This window comes from Mytilus trossulus, chromosome 5, assembly GCF_036588685.1.
Source record: "Mytilus trossulus isolate FHL-02 chromosome 5, PNRI_Mtr1.1.1.hap1, whole genome shotgun sequence".
NCBI classification, from domain to species: Eukaryota; Metazoa; Mollusca; class Bivalvia; order Mytilida; family Mytilidae; genus Mytilus; species Mytilus trossulus.
Genome location: NC_086377.1, coordinates 65,960,904 through 65,977,605, shown reverse-complemented (window position 1 = coordinate 65,977,605; position 16,702 = coordinate 65,960,904). Strand labels below are relative to the sequence as shown.

The window sequence follows — 16,702 nt, the reverse complement described above, 5'->3', positions numbered from 1 at the left end:
GTGATTCACTACTGTTGACATACGAACTGCTGGACCTGTAGTGTGTGTAGGACCCCTTCACCTGGTACTCCATCAACTGGCTAGCACCCTGCAACTTATCCAAGTCCACCAAATTTCTCTCTACCACCAAAAATTGCCGGCTCAATACCTCTACTTTGTTGATTTAAAGCAGTTAAAACAGTTCTCAATGAAATATCGGGTTCACCTTCATAATCCAAGACTAAATTCGAACGTACTAATCGACTAACACAGCTAGAAAAATTAACGTGACCTATCAAGTAGACCCTGTCGTGCCGAATGATTTAACCGCCAAATCACACAACCACTGAACATAATCGCCATCTATTGGCAGACAATTCAGAAGAAAATAATTTCATTCTAATTCATAAAATCAACCGACTGAAATGATATAAATATATAGGTTGTCATAACGCTTTAGTGAAATGACTGTAAAATTAGCTGAACGTTTTAATCACGTGATAAGTTTCTCAATGAACAATTGGTGTTTGTCAAACTTTTTTTTCAAAATGTAAATATTTTGTCAAAACTCAACCGCGCTGAAGTATGCTCAGTCATTATTCATTTTTTTTAATCAAAATCTAATACTGAATTGTCGTTAGGTCTATTTTTCATTCAATGTTACCACAGTGTAGATACTATTCTGTACGCTTTCCGGAAGTCGCGATTTTCGAAGCGAGAACGTTTTGGATCACATTTTAAATTTGTCGGATATACTATATTAAACGGTAAGATGTTCATCTGTACATTGCTTAATGATTAATTCAGCTGACATCGATATTCACAAATGGTTTATAATTAAATTTAGCACATTCATTATTCGTATCTTTGCCTTAATTAAGAGATTTCCAAGTGCATCACTAAGGAAAATCAGTCGGTGAACCTAAATACAATCTTTTTGCACTCTTACTGTACAAATTAACGTAAAATCCAGACTTAATTTACTAAATAGAGTATATTTTAAGTGGTGGTAAAAGTTTCAGCCAGATCTTTGAACCCAGAAATAAGAAAATTACACTTGTTTGAATTTCTCACTGTACGATCAGTCGAGCTTGTATATTTTGAAACTGTATGATCAGTCTTTATTTCACTGTATTCTAGTAGTGATTTCAAAGTTATTTACGATACATTAGAAGATGTCATTTTTCTAAATAACACAAATATATTTTAATAAATGCACATCCTGTAAACTTTTCAAACATGTTTTAGCTTGTTAGGGTGTACTCGACTTACTACATTAAGTATAAGGATGTTTGAATGTGGCTGAAATAAGAAGAAGGTTAAAATTTGTTTGTTTATAGAAGTTTCAGGAATGTCCTCAGTTATACTTAAAATTGTACAAACACACAGATTTAATTGTTACTATATAAACATGCATGAATTTACAAACATTCGATGCCGTACTGTATCCTATAATTGATCACAGTTCCTTCACTTTGTTTTTGGATGTAGATCTGTCTCTTTCACACTCAATTGTACACCACTTTGTAAAGCGATGGTTTATAGTGATAATGATGTCCGTCTTTCCGTTCGTCCGTTGGACTGGAACAACATGTTTCGCCGGTTTTGCAAGCGCATCTCCTCATAAACCATTTAATATACATTGGGGTTTCCAGACATTTTTAAATGGAGAGGGGGTCCAATCCAGGAGAAAAGAGGATTCCAAATATATGTTCCCATACAAATGCATTGAAAGTTTAAAAAGAGTTTCAAACCGCCGGATCCCAATTTTCTTGAATCCGTCACTGGTATAACTATTAATTATTTTTTACTTGGATTCCGTATCATAAATTATAATATAAAAAAGAAGATGCGGTATGATTGCCAATGAGTCAACCGTCCACAAGAGATCAAAATGACACAGCTATTAACAAATATAGGCCACCGTATGGCCTTCAACAATAAGCAAAGCCAATACCACAAAGTCGGCTATAAAAAGCCCCGAAATGACAATGTAAAACAATTCAAACGAGAAAATTAACGGCCTTATTTATATAAAAAAAAAAAGGGAAATATTTCTTATTTTATTAAAAATATTTTAAGGGGTTTCTTTATATAAGATACGGACTTGAACATTGTATTATATGGGGGCACCCATCAGGTATTTCCAACTGTGACCTCCAAAACGAATTGTTAAACTTTTCTAAAATCGCTCCATTTTTAATCTATTAATGTACTATGGACCTTCTATTTCGAATTTTTTGTAAAAATATTTTTGATGTTTCTCTATCTAAAATACGGACTTTGTCATATTAACCTCATATTGGGCGTACCTATTTTATATCCACAACTTCCTTAAGACACTTGTCATAAATCAATGAATATTTTTCAGATTCCTTATCATTTAATTCAATTGTGTACCTCTTATTTTGGTTTTTCGAAAAATCATCAGTTTTTCATTTCCATGATATGGACTTTTCCACTACCTTATTGGGTTGTACCCGCTTACTATACGCAACTTTCAAAAACTTACCATATACTAGTACTAGTATTAATAAAAGTATAAACTTTCTCATATTCGTTATTAAATGATGCCCCTGTGTACCTATAATTTAGTTTTTCTGGTGGTTTATTTTTTTCCAAAACATGGACTATAGAAGTGGCGGGGTATTATTTCGTTAATTCTTTCCTCAATACCTAAAGTTTTTAAACAAAGCTTTCTCTATATATTTTTTGTCATTTTAAAAGAGACATGCTTGATGTATGTAATTACCAATTGGTCAACAGTAGACGGTGTAAATAGTCTTAAAAATGTAATAGTTAAACAGATAACTGCAACGACACACTAATACAAAGTCCACAAGCGAATCATGTATTGCTTTATAGGCATTTGATTTTAAGTAAGACTGACGAAACAAAAATATAATTATTTTGCCGTCTACAAAAATCATCAGAAATATATTTGTATTGTCTGATGAAAGAAATTACACGTTATAGTTCCATGGACATAATCATAAATTATATCACATAGACACGTATATACCTTCAAAATGCCGTTGTTTTTCAGTCAAGGTCGTTAAAAACTTCCATTTGTTGTTGTTTTTTTCTTCAAAATCACGACTGGTCATACAGACAAAAAATCTGAAATCGCTACAAGAATACAGTCAGTTTTAGACTGATCGTACAGTAATTTATTTTGGGATCCTCAATGAAAACGTATTTTTTATTTGAAATACGAACATTCTACTTAAATACGGTAGGAATATTGAAACAGTATATATTTTACTGTAAACTGATGCAAATATTTGCAATAAAAGATTATTTGCTTTGTACTACGAGAGCAAAATTGTCAATCGATTTCACTTTTTTCTATGAAGTTGGTGTGATGCACGCGTATATTATATATTCTACTGCATGTTTTTGTTACAGTTACTGATATTTATGATGTTGTACATACATTTAAGATGTGCAAAGCACTTTATAGATATAGGAGTAAACAAATGATGAGAAAAAGCACCCAAACAAAACCGTTCTGTTAGCCAGTTTGAAATCCTCGCTTCGAAAATCGCGACTTCCGGATAGCGTACAGAATAGTATCTACACTGTGGTTACTCACATAGCTTGACGTCAATCAGATAATAATAACAGAGTAGTTTCAGTAGTAGTGGAGAGCTGTATGTACTCAAATAATGTCAAATAATGGAATGGATATTTGAATAATGCGATGGACTGATATGACCCTTCATCCCCTTATTACATATATGTAATATACCTCATTCTAAAGTTTATTTATAGAGGATCAAAAGGTATCAAATTAATATGTTCTGCAACGTCGATTAGAGGAGTAACGGAGAACACGGAGAAGCTTAATGTCGAAATACGCGTCAACATTAAGAAATGGCTTATTTTAAATAATAATATGGACTGCTGCGACCCTTCAGCCCCTTATTACATTGTTATCGTTCAACTCATTCACTGTTTACTGTAACTCTAAACATAATAAATAATCTATCGAAGTGTAAATTGAACAATTAAAATGATGACTTTACTAGTTTTAAAGTCGCTATCACAAATCGATTGATTGATCGATGAGGTGTCTCGATTCCTAAACTCTTCTAATCAATGCCGTCTAGTTTATAAAATATTCCATTACATAACTTAATACAACTTTTTGAAAATTTTCACGGATATTTTTGGCATTATTTACGTTCTTCGTATACGTAACCCTTCTCTTATTCATTCCGGCACATATTGTTTCTATCCATTCAATCTAATGCTATCCATTTTCCCCTGTATTAATAAGCTTTCAAAATCTGTATATATTTTGACATTTAATTAGGTTCTCCGTTATTCTGTTTGTAGACGTTGCGGAAGATATATATTATAAACCTTTTTGTCCCTCTATTGATAATATTTCGAACGACAACCACTGAATTACAGGGTACGTTTGTAGTAACAACTTGTCTCACGTCAATTGTGAACCTTTTAAAAAAATGATTTGCATGAAACTTTCCATATCGTTCCAACTTCCCTCTTGTGCATTAACATGCGTATTAAGAAAACATTCAGTAAATCCGTCAAAAACAGTTTTTTTCAAATCTATCCATATTTTGAATTATAAAAAATTGAGAATGAAAATGAGGAATGTTTCAATAAAATGACACACATCAAAACTAAAGAGCAGAAAAGTGCCGTATGTATCTTCATTACAGTGAGAAAATTCCACACCCGGAGGCGTGCTTCAGTTGGTCCTTTAACGAAAATGCGTACTGATACAGTGATAATGGACGTCATACTAAACTCCGAAATAAATATATAAAACATGCAAATCTTGGTTAATCAATTTTAAAGTCGAACGTACTTACCACGAGCGGGGTTCGAACACACAACCTCAAAAAGAGGGACGAAAGATACCAGAGGGAGAGTAAAACTCATAAATTAAAAACAAACCGTCACGCCATAGCTAAAAATAAAAAGACAAACAGACAAATAATAGTACAGAAGACACAACATAGAAAACTAAAGACAAAGCAACACGAACCCAACAAAAAACTGGGGGTGATCTCAGGTGCTCCGGAATGGAAAGCAGATCCTTTAAAAGGCTAATGTTACAGTAGATGAACTACTTGCAATCGTGATCACTCTATGTATTGACACATAACACAACATTATAATGATAAACAATTATAAAATTTATTGGTGGTCTTTATAATTTGATTTTTAATTGATGAATCAATGTACAATCACGAAGCTTTGCTAGAAATAATCACAGTAAATCAATTCTTCATAAATGGAAATGATCATAAATCTAAAGAACATGATTGATGAAATATAGTAGCTAAGGCCAACCATGATACCATATCTTAAAATACCATTGAAAATTCTAAATTTCTCATCAGGTATGATTGATGAAATTTCAACGAATTATCGAACTTCATATATATGTACAGACAAGTCCGGATATTTCTTACACAAATAATTCAGTCGCTATAATCCGCTACTCTACGGTGGATTTTTTCAAGCCCGGAGAACTAACAAATAAAAAAGAGAGTATCGATCACAATCCTGGATTCTTGACGGTTTTTTTTATCAAATTTAGGGTTCAGGTCCTAGAGTGATGGAGTCCGATGGAGTGTCCTTCATGGGCAGGGACATATATATTCATTTCGCTCGTCTGCGAAGTCTGTATGTTTCGTTAAAATCACAGAACACTTAAAGTCACTAGATTTGTTCTTAACCTTTTGTGAGAACCTGTGATGAAGCCCTTTATCTCTTAATTCGACAATTCATTTTCAATGGTACATTTAAACACGATGTGTTAAATCTATAACTATGCACAAAAAGCATATTTATTAATTACATAATATAGTCCTTGATACAACAACTCAATTAACGACCTAGACCTTGACAAGAACATGCAGTTGGTGGACAATTTCCTTTTTGGCATTCTACTGTACACCATTGGTCAAGAGCCACAACTCCTGCCCAATAATTTATAGCCTTGCAAGTTATGGTACCAGGCCTTGCAGTTATAACTGGTCTAACAGTTTGTATTGGTCTTGCAGTTTGAACCGGTCTTGCGGTTTGAACTGGTCTTGCAGTTTGAACTGGTCTTGCGGTTATTACCGGTCTTGCGGTTTGAACCGGTCTTGCAGTTTGTACGGGTGCATTTGTTACAAATGGTTTAAATGTTTGTATCGGACGGAATGTGATGCTTGGTTGTTGAGTGACGTGAGTCTGTCCGTTACCGGTGATGGCAATGTCAGCACATCCGTAAAACTCTTCTTGAGAACCACATCCTATACACCCTCGTCCGTCGGGATCTACGCCATAGTTGTTCCCTAAAAATACAATAAACAATATAACAATTTGCCGATTTAGAATATAATGCATTTTGGGTAATATTCATAAAAGTGTACACCAAAACTTCGTGATTTGTTTTAAACACCATAAATAATGGAAATTCAACCATTACCCAGCGGGGATTGACAAAAAAGAATTTGGGGAAATTGTGCCACTCAAAAGAGTGTAATTTTAGTTGATTGAGCCTTGTCATGCACGGACCGCTATAACCACAGGTGCTTGAGGACAGGATCCATCTAGTCCCTCCCGCTTATTATCAGAAATCTCAGATTTTTCGATATATTACACTTATTTGTACCATACAAATCTATGGGAGCGCTTATTTGTGCCATTTATATATTATCATACCATATTGATAATCTAAATATGCATGTTCACTATCAACGTGAATCTCGACTATAGAGCGCTCTATAGTGAACCATAACATGTTATAACATGGATGTGTACGGCTTGTTATTTTAATTTTAGATGACTGATTTGTTTTATTTGTTGTTATTGACATTGAACTAGCTGTCAGTAACGGCTAGTACTCTTAGATCTGTACCTATAGTGTCTTTTCGTTGTTCAGATGTACAAGTACCCGTTCACGTCCACTGTGTTTTTGTTAGATGTGTTTCTATTTGTAAACATCTGCTGAGTTAAGCCTTTTTCAACTGGTGTTTATAGCTTGTTTTTAGGTTGTACTGTTTCACCGCTGTCCCAGGTTAGGAAAGGGTTGAAGCCTTCAAACTAGTTTAACTCCGCCAGATTCTATATATATGTGCCGGGCCCATGTCCGTATACTGTAATTCAGTGGTTTTCGTTTGTTCTGTGCTACAAGGTCATTATTTTGTACTTCAAAAGACAAATAACGCTGTTAGTCAGTTTCTTGTTTGAATTGTTAAACTAGTACATTTTTCATATCGAGACCTTTTATAGTTTTAAGAAATTTGCTTATTGTTGAAGGCTGTACCGTGACATAAAGTTGTTAATATCTGTGTCATTTGGTCTCTTGAGGAAAGTGGTCTGATTTGCAATCATACCACATCTTGCAATTTATCTTAACTTCCTATTGGCTGTATAAGAATCTAAAGCATCATGTGTGATTTTATTGTTCGTACCCCAAAATAATAACTTTACGTCATTGGTTGAATTTCCATTATTTAGAACGTTTTAAACCAATCACAACGCTTTGGTGTACGCTTTTGGAAATATTACCCAGAATGCATCAGATTCTGAAACGGCCAGTTGGCTTACCACCTCAGGTATAATGTCCCAGACTTTGTTCATACCTGCTTAACTTGTAAAAGTACAGATGAAAGGTCATTATCTGATAGTAGACTGACATAATAAAATTGTAATCGTTGCCACATGTTACATTCTCAAGGAAGTTCGCTACAGTTTCAAAAATAACAAGCTTTTCAAAACATTGGTAATAACCGTATACATGGAAAGAGGATTCAGAAAGAAACCCAAGGAGCCAAACAATAAATAGGTCAATATGCTTGTTTTCGAGATGTTAGCCATTGAAATTTTGTCGAGAAACTGTTCTCTCTTGATTTTTCATAACTTATTATTGACAAGTTGAAGTTCTCAAAAACTAATAAAAGTTAAAAAAAAAATTATAAGACTTAAGATGGCTTATGATTTTACATGTTATAGATATGGGGGTCAATGAACAGATTTTTTTTAAGGAATGCAAATGGATAAAACCAGAGGATTCCGAAAATCTGAAATTCCATGACATGACAAGCGAACATCCTTAATGTTGTTTTCCGGCACTTGATCATAATGGTTCCTCTTCGCCTTGTTATCAAGATAAGAGAGTGATTTTTTTATTGATAACTGATTGTTAGATCTTCTATTAAGCAACGTAACAATGAGCTCATTAGACAACCTCTCGATCAATTCATTTAAATACGTTTTTAGAACGACCGCTGAAAAGTACAAAATTGCAGTCTGGTCTGTAATCAAATAAATAAATAAGTGAACTTTTAAACAGTATTTTAAACGTCGAGTAATATTATATGCAATAAGAAAGATAACTGGGTTTTTTTAAGCTCCGACGGCATCAATTGGGGATTTGATGGTCGAAAATACTCGTTTACTGTTTCCGGTAACGCGTCGCCAATCAGCTTAATTTGCGACCATCAAATCCCCAATTGATGCCGTCGAGGCTTAAAGTAAAATACAGTTATCTTCATTCTAATGAAACTGACCGAAAACAACATGTATTTAAAATCTGTCATACGCCGTCTGCGTTCAATATTATCAATTGTCAATTGATGTCATGCAAATAAGTGACGTTATCAAATCAAAATGAACGTTCCTAACGTTGTTGCATTAGTGTCTATGGTTTACGTGACGTTGTCCAATCAAAATGAACGTTACAAAAGAGGGACGAAAGATACCAAAGGGACAGTCAAACTCATAAATCTAAAACAAACTGACAACGCCATGGCTAAAAATGAAAAAAACAAACAGAAAAACAATAGTACACATGACACAACATAGAAAACTAAAGAATAAACAACACGAACCCCACCAAAAACTTGGGGTGATCTCAGGTGCTCCGGAAGGGTAAGCAGATCCTGCTCCACATGTGGCACCCGTCGTGTTGCTTATGTGATTACAAATCCGGTAAATAGTCTAATTCGGAAGTTCACATTCATTAAAGGGAAGGGGATTGTAGTTACGACGTAAGGAACATATCCGATATCCGTTGTTGCATTAGAATCTATGATATACCTGCGTGCCATCTCCACTGTAAGACACATTGTGAACATTGTAGTCCGTCAGGAAGTTTAACTTGGAAACGTTTTGTTCCAACTCCAGGAGTGTTAATAAATCTGTAAAACATAAAACAAATATTGTTTTATTCAAGTTTCCACAAGATACCAAAACGACACAGAACTTAACAACTATAGGTCTGTAAAACATGAAAAAAATATTGTTTTATTATGGATTCATTATTATTCGTTGGATTCTTATTTTCGTGGATTTTGTGAGTAAAGGTGAACCACAAAATTAAATGTTAAAAAAATGACAAATTTCCTATATGCTTGTATGCAAACTTCGTCAAAACTACGAAATTTAATATCCACGAACATGTAATTTTTCCTGAATCCGCGAAAATGGGTACCCACGAAAATAAAAGAATCTACAGTATTCAAATTTGGAATTAAGTTATGCGAATTCATTGCATTTCTCAACACTTGAGTCGTCCCAAGTTAAAATAGGTGTGCATATATTAAAGTACATGAGACAAAAACGAAAAGACACAACTAGATATTTTCACTTAGACTTTGAGATGTTCCGTTGCCGTGTATTCACCATCTTAATCTGAATGAATCTTTGAGATGTTACCTTACCGTGTTTCACATGTATTCACCATCTTAATCTGAATGAATCTTTGAGATGTTACCTTACCGTGTTCCACATGTATTCACCATCTTAATCTGAATGAATCATTGAGATGTTACCTTACCGTGTTCCACATGTATTCACAATCTTAATCTGATTGAAACTTTGAGATGTTACTTTACTGTGTTTCAGATCTTGTAACAATCTTAATCTGATTGAAACTTTGAGATGTTACCTTACTGTGTTTCAGATCTTGTAACAATCTTAATCTGATTGAAACTTTGAGATGTTACCTTACTGTGTTTCAGATCTTGTAACAATCTTAATCTGATTGAAACTTTGAGATGTTACCTTACTGTGTTTCAGATCTTGTAACAATCTTAATCTCATTGAAGCTTTAAAATGATACCTTATTGTTTTTTAATAGTAGTCACAACTCAAATCTGAATGAAACTTTGAGATGTTACCTTTCTGTGTTCAAGATCTTGTAACAATCTTAATCTGATTGAAACTTTGAAATGTTACCTCACTGTGTTCCAGATCTTGTTACAATCTTAATTTGATTGAAACTTTGAGATGTTACTTTTCTGTGTTCAAGATCTTGTAACAATCTTAATCTGATTGAAGCTTTGAAATGTTACCTTTTTGTTTTTTAATAGTAGTCACAACTCAAATCTGAATGAAACTTTGAAATGTTACCTTATTGTTTTCCAATAGTAGTCACAATCTTGATCTGATTGAAACTTTGAGATGTTCCCTTACCGTGTTACAAATCTTATGACAATCGCAATCGGAATGAAACTTTGAAATGATCCCTTACCGTGTTCCAGACCCAACAACGTTCAGTAGGTATCTATCTAGGCATGCATGAGTGACAGCTTTGGCAGGATTGTTGTTTGGACAGAGTTTCATTTCAAACCATCCTCTATGATCAGCGGTTATCTGAATTGACACGTCAATGACCTGCCCCGTTTTATAAGTTTTGCCAATGGTACCAGTGGCGAACCGCCCACCAGCTTCGTTGTCCTTCGGTCCTTGGTTTGGATCGCCACATACGCCACATTTACCATTTTGAAATAAATATTGATTCTAGAAAAAAGGAAATTATAATTATGTTCTAAATTCACTGTGTTTAAACGAATATAAAGTATTTATGTATTAAATCTCTCTAGAGTTTAGTATAGCATACATATCTGAGCACATAAAGCATCTACTTTAATTATATTAGTTTAAATTTTCAGTTTTCCATCTATTTCCATATCACCGCGTATTGCTTTTTAGTAAAAGTCTTGGCAATGACGGGTAAAAAGTTGTTACCCTTCATTGCCAAGATTTTATAAATGTAAGAGTCCCCGAAAAGTAAAAACGATATTCATAATAAATAAACATATCGAAAACAGCATAAAGGTAAGCTAAAAATTTCAAAAAGCTAGAAAAGCAAGGAAAGCAAAACAATAGGCAGCAAACAGCAAAAATAACGAGAGAAAATCACATATTGAGCAACACAATCATACCAAAAGATGGGATATTAAACTAAATTACCAAGGATGAATATAGGGTCCTATAAAAATGGTGTTTTGTTCCTTGACATTGTGAACAATTTTACATGTTTGGGTCTGAACATTTGATAACATGTTTAGGTTGCCAATGTGTTTAGGGTCGTGTTTAGATTAGAAATTAATGTTTTAATTCAAAACACGTTCAAAAGTGTTTAAATTCGAGACATATGTACATTTAAAGTCCTTACACCCTTGGCTCCATGTTGAATACCGTACCTTGACCTATAATGGTTTACTTTTATAACTTGTGACTTGTATGGAGAGTTGCCTCATTGACACTCATACGACACCTTCCTGTATTTATTTACTGAAAATGTGTTTAGATAGTCTTCTGACTGGCTGACGGTGTTTTTTCTATCAGCTCACAGACATTTTTTTTCAAGTGACCAACGTTTTTTCATGATTTACTCCGGTTTATTTTAAAATGGAATTTGGAATTAAATATAATTATAAGGAAAAAAAACATGTGGTGTACACTTTAAATTAACCAGCTACGCAGTTTATTCAGTGTGCATCACATTTTTACGTTTTTTCTTCATAGACAGAAAAATATTGCAGTCATTCCTTCCTTTAAATAAACGAAGAGAAGAGCACATTATTGTGACAAATTTGGCCACATATTCTCAGATTTGTGTCTATTGTGTTGTTGTCAGTGATGTTTATGCTTTGTATTAATCTGATAGGTTCAGAATTTTTCAGTTGATTTTTGACAGTTTGTTCTTGTGTTGTTAAATATCTGTCCTAGGTTAGGGTTAGGGGTTGTTTGGCGTCCGAAACTGGTTTAACCCCGCCACATTTTGTTTGTGTCTGTTCCAAGGACTCTGAGTGGTTGTCGTTTGTTGCTGTATGTAAATGTAGCATACTGTAAACCAACTTTTTTTCGCGACATTCGCTAGTAGAACATAACGCAAATATAAATCGTCGCGAATATGTAAAACTCTCGGATCTATCCTTATGTAATTAAATATCGACGCGAAGTGGGCTTAGAGGGTTAAACGTGAAATAAAGTATCCGCGAAAATAAGTTGGTCCACAGTTTTTGATTTTTTCAGTTTGTTCTGCCTTTGAACTGTTGCACAAATATCCCATGTTAGGGTAGAGTCGTCTGCTATCATGTTTTACCACGCCATATCCAGTATGGTAATATCTTTGGTCACGAGCTTGCATTTCAGTGGTCGTCTTTTGTTGTTGTATACCATATTTGTTTTATTGTTATGTACATTAATGAAATTTTTTCGTTTGAGTTGTTTTACATTTGTCATTTCGATACTTTTTTATAGCTGACTATGTGGTATTGGTTTTGCTTATTGTTGAAGGCCGTACGGTGATCTAAAGTTGCTTCCTTCTACGTCATTTGGTCTCTGTTGGAGAAATTTGTCATTGGCATCCATACCACAAATTCTTGTTAATATATACATATATGCCGTAACGAGTAACCAAATCGCGGGGCGATCAACAACAAGAGAACTTTACCATTGATGACCCTTAGTTCAATGACTTTTTTCATGAAAAACGTGATGAAGTCAAATCATTCGTCACTACTCGGCCGTTTCCGTACCTCCAGGAGAGTAGCGGATTCAACCGAAGATTGCCGATTGGAAGTCAGATCTGGAATCTTTTACCGAGAGGGTGAAATAAAGTTCATATGCAGTTGCAAGCATTCAATTTAATGAAATTTTATTTAATTGTCATACAAGTATGAGGTTTAACTAGCTATATATAATACCAGGTTTAGCCCACCATATGCAGTTGCTTGCATTCAATTTATTGAAATTTTATTTGATCGTCATACAAGTGTGAGGTTAAGCTAGCTATTACACAAGGGCGTTTAATCCACTATATGCAGTTGCTGGCATTCAATTTATTGAAATTTTATGTGATCGTCATACAAGTGTGAGGTTTAGCTAGCTATAACACAAGTTTTAATCCACCAATTTCTACAAAGGAAGTCAGGAATATGACAGTTGTTATCTATTCGTTTGATGTGTTTGAGCTTTTCATTTTGCCATTTGATAAGGGACGTTCCGTTTTTAATTTTAGCTTGTTGTTCGGTATTTTTGTTACTTTACTTTTTATGAAAAAATAAAAATGATGGGTTTTAGCCTAAATATTTCATGTAGAACAATTTTAAGAGTTGCAGTGATATAAAGAATAACCATACATTGTCTCTAAATATAAAAAAATGATTTGTACTCTGCTCGAAACAGGTAGAAATGCTCGGCACAGCCTTGTACAAATAACATTTATATTTTGAGACAAAGTATGGTTATTCTATATTTATTTTAGATTATGATAATTGACGTCATTGCTTAGTCTATGTTTGAAGCTGTATTTTGAATTAGTTCAGTTTTTTGTCAACAAAGGATGTAAAAGAATTGTGTTATGTAAAAAATATTTTAAATACGCAATAAATATTGAGGACAATCTTATCAATTATTTATATTTTGTAGTCCCCAGAATGCAGAGGCATATTTAGGGGGCCGGGATCGGAAACACCCCCCCCCCCTTTTTTTTCTGAGAAAACAAATGGTTGATTATATAGGGAATCACCCAAGCATGACTGGATTGAGCCCTTTCTTAGGCAGTCAGTGGTTGCCGCAAATTTCTGGGTCAGCTATTAAAATGTTTTGATGCGTGTGTATAACAAAAAGAAGATTTTTCAGTAAACAGATGTAGATAGTAAACTGCACATTGATAGAAAAGAAAGAAGTATAAAGTATAGATATAGAAAGGAAAAATTAAAAAAAATTTAGAAAAAAATTTATTAACAAAATGTTTATCTCCTAGCCATGTCCCTGTGGTTCTGAATAGAGTATTTCATTTCTGATTTCTTAAAATTATCAAATTGTTATCATCATTCTCTATTCTTTAAATTCTAACACTCTTTTTCTGAGAAACCGAGCCCCCGTGGTTCTTAGTCTTTTATTTCTGATTTAATAAAATTTTGTTTTACTATCCTGCATTCTCTCTATAAATATACTAATTCACTCTTTTGGTTTTTGGAAAATGTTGTTTGTGCTGTTTTTAGACCCTTCTACAACGAAATTTGTTTGACATGCACACGTATAAAAACTGCGGTTTTTATCCAACGCAGTCATAGGTTTGAACGTAGTTTTCAATTTAGACTCGTTTATATTTTTTGTTTGGGCATGTATCATATTTTCCCTCCGGTTTTTATGATCCGTTCATCCTATATATTGACTCTTAAAATTCAAGAGTTAATCTAAATATGAGGGTACTTTCTCTAAAAATGAGGGTACTTTTTATATGGCCTTCCAAATACCGTTTCGATCCCTAACATCACTGAAGAGACATTTATTGTCGAAATCCGGATATGGTGTACTAAAGAAATATTGACACCGAATGTTTGTGGCACAACATCCTGTCCACAAGTTAACAATTTTTTTTTCTGTGACGTATTAAATTTATATTAGGATCCATTTTGTTACATATTGTGATCAATTTTATTTGGCAATCGCCAATGGCAGTCAGCAGGGTTAAAGAACATCAGTTGTTCGACCTGTTTGTCAAATGCGTTTTGTTTAAATATACTAATTCACTCTTTTGGTTTTTGGAAAATGTTGTGTGTGCTGTTTTTAGACCCTTCTACAACGAAATTTGTTTGACATGCACACGTATAAAAACTGCGGTTTTTATCCAACGCAGTCATAGGTTTGAACGTAGTTTTCAATTTAGACTCGTATATATATATATATATATATATAATTCTTTATATCCTAACACTCTAACACTCTCCTGATTTTGGACAGGCACATACATAAAAAAAATATGTCGGAGTTAAACATGTTAGCGAGATTCCAACCCTCCCCTAACCTGGGACAGTGGTGTCACAGTACAACCCAACAGACAATTCTCTATCCACTTTAGAGAAATAAGCATTTCTTCTTTTGGGATGAAAATTTAATTTCCCGAGCAACTTACATCTATACAATGTAAAAGAAGGAAGATGTGGTATGATTTCCAAAAAGACAAATATCCACCAAAGTTCAAATGAAAAGGAGGTAAGCAATTATAGGAAACTGTTCGGCCTTCAACAATGAGATAAAAACCATACTGTATAGACAGCTATACAATAAAACAAGACATAAAAAATATGAAACAATTTAATTGTTATAACTAACAGCTTAATTTATAACTAAACACTTTATCAAATAGTTATTAAAGGTACTATGGTTATAATTTAATACGCCAGACGCGCTAAGGGAGCTACCATTTGATTTTTAGGGGGGAGGGGGGGGGGGCTAGGATGAAAAATGTTGTCCAGCCTTTTTTTAGCTGTAATCTCTGTCCTGCCTTTTTATTTTTCACTCTGTACGGTCCTGCCTTTTTTTTTTTTTAGTTTATCCTGATTTTTTTTACCTTAATTGTCGTCCTGACTTTTTTATTGCAAGTGTCACATCCTGCCTTTTTTTTACTCAAAACTCCTGTCCTGCCTATTTTTTTCAAATTTCATCCTAGCCCCCCCCCCCCCCCCATAAAAATCAAATGGTAGCTCCCTAAACGTCTACATAAGACTCATCAGTGATGGTCAGATCAAAACAGTTATAAAGCCAAACACGTACAAAGTTGAAGAGCATTGAGGACCTAAAATTTCGAAAAGTAATCTATTCCTGGAATAAAAATTACCATAATTTTTCGAAAAAATCAAAGTTTTGCAACATGAAATTTATAAAAATAACCGTATAATATACAATTGACAAATGAAGTTGATAAAAGCGATTTTAGGTAATCGTGCGGCCTTCAACAATGAGAAAAACCCGTACCGTATATTTGTCTTTTACAATTTCTTTGGAAATATGTATATACAAAAACTTACCATAAATCCACCGCAATTTAATTGATTATCATTATAATTTTTCGGTGTACTAAAACCTACTCTCCACATTGTAGCGCGAGCAGGAGGATCCAGAAGCCTCCCATGTCCAAGTACACTACTAATAAAACAACACAACAAAATTCCAGATAACATTTTGAAAGAACTGCGTTATTTTCCTTTGACTTTTAATTTTTCGTGCATATAAATTATAGTCTCGTTTGGTCACGTATAGTCTCGTTTGGCACACTAGAACTAAGATGATATAGATAAGAAAGTCTTACATTTTATATTGATAATAATTTGTATTAAGGAGATAAACGGTTCTTCACTCTACACCCAGTTCAATTGTAGTGTGAAAATGCTTTTATTTATTTATCAGTTTAATCATACAGCTTTGGATAATGAGTATTAAGGTAACGACCATTTAACTTCAAAGGGGGTTAAAGTTTGAATTTCAAAACAAATTCCATACCTTATAGATCTAGTGTAAAATTTGACAGGAAAACAATTTCATTGAAAGAAAAAAAAATGTTTTCGAAAAAAAAATTATGACAAGTGACAAAAAAACCCATACCATACCCTCTTTGAATTAAAATGATTGCTCCCTAAATGAAATATTCTGTCACGTTAACAGCAAATGTACA

General features: G+C 33.7%; 1 protein-coding gene across 1 annotated transcript; it reads right to left on the bottom strand.

The window, feature by feature from the left end:
* Nucleotides 1-5,793: 5,793 nt before the first annotated feature.
* LOC134719086 (uncharacterized) lies at nt 5,794-16,381 on the bottom strand. Its single transcript, XM_063582031.1, has 4 exons — nt 16,059-16,381; nt 10,484-10,752; nt 9,049-9,149; nt 5,794-6,299 (listed from the first exon to the last, which is right to left on the bottom strand). Exons 1-4 carry the CDS (start codon nt 16,209-16,211, stop codon nt 5,848-5,850), a joined length of 975 nt encoding a protein of 324 aa, XP_063438101.1. The 5' UTR covers nt 16,212-16,381; the 3' UTR covers nt 5,794-5,847.
* Between the last annotated feature and the right edge of the window lie 321 nt (nt 16,382-16,702).

Coding starts and splice junctions, on each gene's coding strand:
- LOC134719086 (XM_063582031.1), bottom strand. CDS start 16,211: ATGTTATCTGGAATTTTGTTGTGTTGTTTTATTAGTAGTGTACTTGGA. Junction 9,150..10,483: donor GTTGTTGGGTCTGGAACACG/GTAAGGGATCAT, acceptor TATGTTTTACAG/ATTTATTAACACTCCTGGAG. Junction 6,300..9,048: donor ACAGTGGAGATGGCACGCAG/GTATATCATAGA, acceptor TTGTATTTTTAG/GGAACAACTATGGCGTAGAT.